This window comes from Rhagoletis pomonella, unplaced genomic scaffold (assembly GCF_013731165.1).
Source record: "Rhagoletis pomonella isolate Grant_MI unplaced genomic scaffold, Rhpom_1.0 Rhpom_scaffold_00005, whole genome shotgun sequence".
Classification (NCBI taxonomy): domain Eukaryota; kingdom Metazoa; phylum Arthropoda; class Insecta; order Diptera; family Tephritidae; genus Rhagoletis; species Rhagoletis pomonella.
Genome location: NW_023458559.1, coordinates 65,391,066 through 65,399,525, shown reverse-complemented (window position 1 = coordinate 65,399,525; position 8,460 = coordinate 65,391,066). Strand labels below are relative to the sequence as shown.

Genomic DNA, 8,460 nt, shown 5'->3' with positions numbered 1-8,460 from the left:
AAATAATTATTACTTAGTGGTACTATTTGCAAATAAGCGCAAGACGCCGCCATCTTAGGTTTATTTTCTTTTTCGATGGTCATCTTATTGCCTTTTTATAATCAAGACGTTGCCATTTTTAACTTTATTTTCCTTTTCGATGGTCATATTATTGCCTTTTTATAATCAGGTAATATTAAAAAAGAATTTTTCACCATCGAATAAACAGTGAGTTAGGTATTTGCGAATTATTTTTATTTGCAAATAGCTTGCGTATAAACGTAGTAAGTGAATACATATATTCCATAAAAAGGTTTATATTTTTAATGCTTACTAGGTTATATCTTATTTTCTTTTGTCTCTCATCCTTCTTGCTTATTTTGGAGTTTCACAGATGAACTCCGACATTTAATTTGCATAAGCAACCGAAAGGCACAAGCGTGATTTTCAAGGTGTTCGCTTTAATTGATTAAAATAAAAGGAATAACAAAAGTTATAACTAATATAATAAAGTGTAAATTGAAAGCGAATATAAAAATGTATTGATGATGTGGCTACTTTAAGGAGAATGGGAGTGATTAATGAATTTAACATAAAAGGGCATATTTAAATCCGAATTTTACAAATAAATTAGTGGCTTAAAATTATAAAAGTAGGTGTTAAAATAATGTGTACACCCTTGGAATTTTTTTTTGGATAGGGGGGACCCCTTTGGAGGGAATAGCCCGAAATACTTAGGCCTCCTACTAAAAGGTACTCTTAATTCCTCTAGCCTCCTGTATCAAGATATGAGTTCTCATAAAAAGTGGAATTATCAACTTTTCACTGTAAGCCAGCGGGATATGTATGTATTTACAAGACCAGAAAAGGCATTTTTTGCCAATTTAAGTGATGCCGCAGCGTTAGATTTTCTTGTATGCTACAATTCTTTCCTTAGCTGATTTTGTAATGTAGCAATTACCTCAAAGCGATTGCATGCAGAAATTGCACTGTTTACCAATATACACATACATATACATACATGCATCTGCACTCAAAACACAAACTCCCGTTGTTATTCACTTGCATTCACTTTTATGTATAAGCATACTTTCTGCGCTTTTCAACGAAAATTACACGCTTTTAAAAAATTAGCACATAGTTTGCATTACATATTTCTCCTGGCTGATCATCTTTAACCTTTTTACAATGCTCACGCAACGACAAAAACGACTGCAGCTGCCTGAAGGATGTGTAGATAAATTCCTCGCTAAAGTAATCTGCTCCCATGTAACAATCTAGTCTTGTTGTTGTTATAGCGGCTACAAACTATAGTCTTGATTAGCCCTTCTCTAAATAGTGCACGAATTTCTCGATTTATTGTTTATACATACATTCGTATGTTTTAGTTTAATTTGCATATGTAATTAAATTTTTTTTTCGACCACAATGTTATCACTTTTCCTAGCAATCCTAGATTTCAACCGTCATCACCACCTTTCCGCATTCGATTTATTCAAGCCACTAAATTGACTTTCGCTGTTTGTTGTTGCGCTTTTTTCGCGTTTCATTGGTGAACAGTGTTGCCATATTTTGTTTTCAAAAAAAGGAAGTTCTCTGGAAAAAACTGAATTTTCTACATTCCATTTCCTGAGTTCCACCGGAAAAAAATTCACTTTGAAGCTCTTCATCCGCGCGTATAAAATACATGGAAACCAAAAGTTAAAAGAACCGGTTTGGGGAAAAGGAAACTCATGAAAAGGCTGAATAACTGCAACATTCAAAACCGAGAGGATTTTTCGAATGTTAAGATTTTGTAACTCTATGATTGGAATACATCTGAAGCTCTACTCATAATTGCAACGCGATCTATGGTTAACCGCTGTCAAAATTAAATTGAAATTGAGTAACAGGCTAACCTAACATTCGCGGCTTGCGTTTTGGTACGCATGCCGTCGAATTTGTTTTTTTGCGTCACCCGAAATTGACTGACAAAAATTGGAAATTGAGTTAGCTTCATACGCGGCCGCTTTACCGCCGTTCGCTGTAATTCCGGGCAGAGCTTGACTCCTTTTTATTCATAAGAGGAAATGCTGCATCTCCATTGCCTCTTTTCCTCGTAAAAATTTACTTCCAAAAAAACCCCAAGACATACTGCCTAATCCTGAGTTTCGCCCAAAAAAATTCACCCGAAAATTTTTCATCCGCCTATAGTTAATACATAGAAACTAAAAGTGAAAAGCGAGCCGGTTTAGGGAAAATAAATGATGAGGCTGATATTTTAAATTATTCTTTCAAATCTGAAATTATCACAAACCTGCCTAAACACCATTTCACGAATTCAATTATACACGAAAGTTAATTTCGGCATCATTTCATGATCTCGTGAAGTGCTACTTACTAAGGTTATGTGGTGGCATAACCATGATTTAAAACACTGGAAATTATACGTAGATTTGTTTAAATATAAAATAAGTGCAAATAGAAGAATCTCAAATGCAATTAAGCCAGTTTGAATGTAACAGGACCATATCCTGGTACCAACGGCTTTTGCACATTCAAAAGGAGGGAAAAAATATCACAACCCTACTGTTTAGTTTCTCGCTAGCACGCTGCCACTTTTTTAAAACACTTGATTCCGGAACCATTTTTAAATTCATGAAAAGAAGAATTCATAAAGTTTGCCTCATAAACATAGTAGTGGTATTCATCTAAACCGATAACTTTATCAAGCAGATAATCTTATAAGTTTATGCACTCTGTTACATGAACGACCCACACTCTCTTTTCGTTTACACATGCGACAATAGTCGTGTTTTCTTTGGTTATAAAGCGCAGTGTCACTAACTTTATACTACTAGCACGGGGATAAAGAAATTATAGAAACTACCTCACTAAATTGGAAAAATTATATTTACGAGATATCTATTTAAATAAATGTACATATAACATAAAGGCTATTTATTTGAAGCAAGTTATAAGAAACAATGGCAGAATGTCTGTTTGTGTATGAATTCATTTGTCACGGCTACCAAACTTTGCGAATTATCAGTGAAACAAAACAAACAGACGGGATAATAAATGAACCAGATCTCTATCAGGATCATATCGTTGTTGAATTTGCGTGCAAAATTTGTATGCGGATCCCGATTATTGCCTAAGAAAACATATCTAGAGTTGCGACAGAGTTGCATTGTCTTCAGTTTATCAAGTTTATTCAGTGAAATCGCTGGATAAATTTATCAGAAATGTGTAAACGAGTTTCCATACAAATTTTGACAGTTCATTTATAAGGTTTACACAATTATAAGTTTATACGGTTTACAATGCATTTATAAGGTTTGATGAATACCCTTAGTATATCTCTCTACCATGATTTGAAACAAGAGGTAATCGGGAAAATTTTATGTCTATGTAAAGGTGAAATGGCAACACTGGTGTGAAATAAAATAAAACATCTGTTTTGGTTGTGTTCACTGCAGAGTGTAGATGCTTTTCAGTTGATGTAGGGGGATAACGAACGGTTTGACTTTGACCATTTTTAAGCTGATGCCAGGTAAAACTTTGCGGTGATACTTTGTTTGAACCGCAAGAACAAATATACCAATTGAATTGTAGAATGTAACTAATTTTTTAATAAGTACCTGTAAATAGTATACAGTACACAATACTCATATCTGTAATAAGAAAATTTTGAGTAATTTGTTCGGATTTTGAGGAGTTTTCATTTGTTTTTGAGGAATTTGGTAAATTTTTGTGGCAACACTGAGCAGAGTAGCCAACTCATTTTTGAGAATTCCCCGATTTTGCACAAAATATCGTCAAATTTCCCACCCATAGATATCTCCTTACTTACAAAAAAAAATAAAAACCAAGCTTTTATTAAGGTAGTTAACAAATAAAGAATAAAAAATATTTATGTAGAAAATATTTCATACATAGTGGTCGAAAAAACTTTCTCTCAACAATTATTATTATTTTTTGTTATTTAATTTGAGTTATTTTTTTTTATAAAAATATAGTTATACCTTATTAAAAACCGTATAAATCCAAGTTTCAGACTTAGTGCAATATTAAAAAAAAATCAACAAACTTTCGTAAAAATTTCGAGCTTTTTAATTGGAGTTTCTATAAATATTTTGAGTATGTAGTTTTGTAGCCCATTCAATTCTAGAATATTAAAGTGCAAGTTTCAAATGGCTAAAAATTTCCGTTTTTGGATTTTTTACTAAGTTTTTGCGTTGTTTTATCTATATAAAAATAAATTATGTTCATTCGCTATATGAAAGCAAATGCAATGAAAATTCTAAAAAATCAACGGTAATTTTTAGCCATTTGAAACTTTGTTATAACATAACAGTATGTTGGTTAAACGGCACTGTCACACGGTCAGTATTTATTGACGTGATCCAAGTATCGCGATATTTATTGACGGTGTAGCATGCAGTATTGATCTGATCGTGATCCATATCGCAAAATTTCTAAACATTTTGAAATCCGGATCGCGGATCTCAATATTGTCAATAAATATGGAGCGTCTCGCACTTTCAAAACGCGATCCATACATTTCGTCAGTACATCTTGTACTCTCATAATGCGAACATCGAAAACGTATTCGCTATGCTCTCGTTCTCGTTGCTTAAAACTTTTCAAAACAAACTGAACAAATTTTAATTAACATGGGAAATTAGGAAATAATTGCGGAATGCATTATCTGCAAATTATTCATACAAAATAAAAACATTTTCTTGCATCATAATAAGCGTTCAGCACAAAAATTATGCAAATACTGACGTGATAAATATTGAGCATGTAGCATTCGTGCGCGATCCATCAATCCATCAATATGGATAGCGATCCAAATATCGTGATAATTACTGACCGTGTGACAGGGCCCAAAGAGATTAATGAGAGAAAAAGCGCCGTGACCAGGGATCATATGATCGTTTGCGTAACACCGGTCTAAGAAATTTTCTTGTGTAAAATTTTCTTAAGGCAGTACGCAGTTCTTAAGAAATTTACTAAGCTTTCTACTACGGGTTTCTAAAGTTTATTATGAAAAAAGAGCTCAAGGCAACCCATGTTTGTAACAGAAATATATGCCCGTTACAAGGCGTATTTAACAAGGTGGTGTTTGCCGTATATAAGTAAAAAATTATGCTAAAAAAAGTAAAAGTAAGTAAAAAAAGATATCCACACTGTCATTGGTATGAGTTACAACAAACACATCATTTTGACGTAATGCAACACCACCTTGTTAAATACACCTTGGCCCGTTCACTTATTTCTTGAGGAAAGCTAAAATTAGTCAAGAACGTAAACTTACCGGTACGTAAACCCGAGTCTGCCTTACCAGGGTGCCATGTTAATCAAAACAACCCAAAATTTTTCTGTGGCGCAGATTTCTTTCTTATATAGAATGTCGCTACTTCGTCAATTTTGTAGATGGTAAACAAGTTATAAGTTCCTATTCAAAATAAGTTTAAAAAATAGTTAGTTTATGTTTAATAGCATCTATTGTAGCACGAAAAATTGTAGTTGAAAAGGTAAGTTTATGAAATTGATGAGTGACAACACTGTAGTAAGCAACACAGAGGGCTCCAGTAATCGACAAAATTCTGCGTATACAGACAGCACTTAAGTATAAGTTCTGCGTTCTTGACTAATTTCACCTTTAACAATTTTATGTTCACTTAAATATCGTAAAATTAAGGGCGATGGAATCAGTTAAAATAAAGGTATTTAGCGAAAGAAGCAACACTGTTTCCGCTTATCTATTGAACAGCTGATTTTTCTTCTTTACGATTTCACCTCTTTCGTAATTATTATTGTTACTATTGTGATTTGTAATTTTTAGCGAAAAATGATGAAATTTAATTTTTTGCAATTGGTTAGTCAATCCATACGAAATGTTGCTAAGCCACAATTGTATTTGGCAACAATTTCAACAACCTCCGCATTCAAAACAGAAGCACAGGTTGACGTGGTGTTACAGCAATCAACCGGCAAAACGGGGTTTCCAAGTTACACATTGGAGCAGCAAAGGAAAATTTTGGCCATTGTGAATAATGATAATCAAGAGATTTTAAAGTAAACTATTATATATAATTCCAAATAAATAATTAGTTAAACTTGCCGATTTCAGTTATGACATTGCTAAAACACGTGCCGCCAAATTGACTACATGGAAAAAACGCCATGGACCTCTGAAGAATATAGAAGACATACTTTTGATTGAAGGTTTTGGAACGAAGATTGTGGAAAAATTCTATAGAAGTATGCTTGAGGGTAAATGTGACGAGAGTGGAGGTTAGTAAACACTTCTTATATTCTGTCCCAATAGGTTTACTTCTAAAACTTATAAACTAAATAGCCTCACGCTCAGCGCGGCAACGTACCGCAGGCTTCATCACACCAGTAATTGATGCTGAACATCGTTCAGAAATACGTTCCTGTGTTTCAATACGTATCGGAGTGTCCAGTGTAACATGGGCACGTTTAGAACTGCCTACAACAGAATGCTCAAATGAACCTTGTAACTTGACGCATTGGGAGCATCATGAAATAACAGAGAAAAAACTGCATTTGTGTGATTTGGTACAACGACTGTTGTATATTGATTACCTTATACCGAAAGCCGATTGCTATATTTTCGAAAATCCGCAAATGGCACAGGTCAGTAGTAATCCGGGTAGCGTGGATCAGCAAAACATCAGCATACAAAAGTCTCAAGTATCGGCTATTATGGCGTATACATTATGCGCACGTGGGAAACTTGTCGAAGCTATAAAAAGTGGAAAGGAAAATATTGGCGAAAATGAAAAGAAGTCTGTCGATATGAGACCGAACGTTTTCTACTTACGTCGCTTCCTCACTGCCCGTCTGTTCAGTCAACTAATTGGTACGGAACGTGTTTCTTCTGAAGAAACTATTTTACATATGATGCGCACACATTACAATGCACACGATTTGTTCGAGGATGAGGTAAAAGAAGGGCTTGCCAAAGACCAATCATTACCTCTTCAAGGCAATGTATACTTTCCTGTAGCGCTTCGGGAAATGTTTTCGCGCTCAGGACGCTATCAACGTGAGTTTCTAGGCCAATCGCTTTTACTGAATTTGGCTTTTGTGCGTTTGGTATTGCTTCAAGATAAGAATAGTATTGCAGCTGTGACACGTAATCAAAATTAATTACAAATTGGAAGAATAAGCTGTTGTGGTGTCAAGTAAAGCTTGAAGTTGTTCCATGCCTTAAAGTGCTGTAGAATTTAATTTAAACGACTGTATTAAAAAAAAAATAAATTGTTAAAAGCAACTAATATATTAAACCAAGTAAAACTATTTTAGTTTACCTTTTCACTCTTTGTTACTTGCCAAAGTAGTGCAAACCTTGCAAAAGATCCAATAATTTGCGCAGTACTGCCAGTTTATTACAACATGTTTGCTTAAAAGAACACGGAACAAAGTTCCACTAGCCCTAGCCACGCTGTTAGCTTCCGATTTGACAGCACTCAACAGCTGTCATTTTTCCAGTGCATTTCAAAAACAGTGTTGCCGCACCCAAACAAAATTTACCAAAATCGTAAAAAAAATTTACAAATCCCGTTAAAATTAAGCAGGGTTTGAAGTGCTGACTGCAAAATAGCGTAAGCAACACTTTTTTGCTTTTTAAATCAAGCAGCTCTTAATAATTTTAATGCATTTGCAATTGCTTAGATACGACTAACACTAATAAATCAGCAAAAGCAGACAGCAAAAGCGAAAAAAAAATGAAATCATTTGCTTTAGCTTATAGAGCTGTTTGTTTTTGCTTGCACAGTCAGCCGAAGCAACCAGTTTAGAAAAATTTGCTGTTGCTGCAAGTGTATTCTCATTTTTGCTTTTACGTTTTCAGACTCGATGAAAAGAGAAGGCCCGCTCCCGATGATCACACTCGCTACAATTGTAACGTGTTCTCTTCTTATAGATTTACGTTCTTTGGGCAGGGCAAAATTAATCAATTTTGTTTAAATCTAAGCGAAACGGCAACGCTGTTCCCAAAAGTCACAAACGTGGAAGTTTGGAAATTCATGTCTTTTTCACATCGAGAAAAACACGTCAAAATTTCATCAAGGAAGTAAATTGTAAAAAATATTTCGAAACGCGTGCCACGACGTTAAAGCAATGAAATAAAACGACAAACCCACTCAAAATATTGCCAGAGACGACATTATAGTAGAATTCTGGTGAATTAACCTAGGCGAAAAACTCTGTGTAGTACTCTTTGGTGAACAACAGAAAATAAGTGGTCAAAGGTGAATTCATGATTGGCACCATGTCCAATTCCGCTGCAGGCCCAACCAAACAGGATATTGAGGCAGTGTTTCACCGCCTACGTGCCCAACCTGCCAATAAAGTAAGCAAATACATAGTATGCTGGTAACTAAAGCAACAACAAAAGACACCTGACTGGTGTTTTTTTTTTTTACAATTGGTAATGATGACAAGTGGCTAATTTTGAAG

The 8,460-nt window shown here is 34.6% G+C and overlaps 2 protein-coding genes and 1 long non-coding RNA gene across 4 annotated transcripts in view; 1 reads left to right on the top strand and 2 right to left on the bottom strand.

Annotated features, from left to right (window-relative positions):
• Positions 1 to 8,460, bottom strand: part of LOC118739356 (calcium-transporting ATPase type 2C member 1-like) — a 592,847-nt gene that overhangs the window by 223,264 nt on the left and 361,123 nt on the right. The gene's annotated exons all lie outside the window — the stretch shown is intronic.
• LOC118739364 lies at positions 5,791 to 7,160 on the top strand. 2 transcript variants are annotated; one of them, XM_036470639.1, is made up of 3 exons: positions 5,791 to 6,048; positions 6,104 to 6,267; positions 6,332 to 7,160. In XM_036470639.1, exons 1-3 carry the CDS (start codon positions 5,822 to 5,824, stop codon positions 7,147 to 7,149), a joined length of 1,209 nt encoding a protein of 402 aa, XP_036326532.1. In that variant the 5' UTR covers positions 5,791 to 5,821; the 3' UTR covers positions 7,150 to 7,160. The 2 variants fall into 2 exon arrangements, with proteins under 2 accessions (XP_036326532.1, XP_036326533.1); XM_036470640.1 differs by having other exon boundaries at positions 5,795 to 6,019.
• LOC118739373 lies at positions 6,549 to 7,465 on the bottom strand. Its single transcript, XR_004993008.1, has 3 exons — positions 7,311 to 7,465; positions 6,821 to 7,239; positions 6,549 to 6,742 (listed from the first exon to the last, which is right to left on the bottom strand). It is a non-coding gene; the product is annotated as an uncharacterized LOC118739373 (long non-coding RNA).

Bases quoted from the DNA above. Each gene is read 5' to 3' on its own strand.
- LOC118739364 (XM_036470639.1), top strand. From the start codon at position 5,822: ATGATGAAATTTAATTTTTTGCAATTGGTTAGTCAATCCATACGAAAT. The intron at 6,049-6,103 runs GTAAACTATTAT...TGCCGATTTCAG, and splicing joins GATAATCAAGAGATTTTAAA to TTATGACATTGCTAAAACAC. The intron at 6,268-6,331 runs GTTAGTAAACAC...TAAACTAAATAG, and splicing joins TAAATGTGACGAGAGTGGAG to CCTCACGCTCAGCGCGGCAA.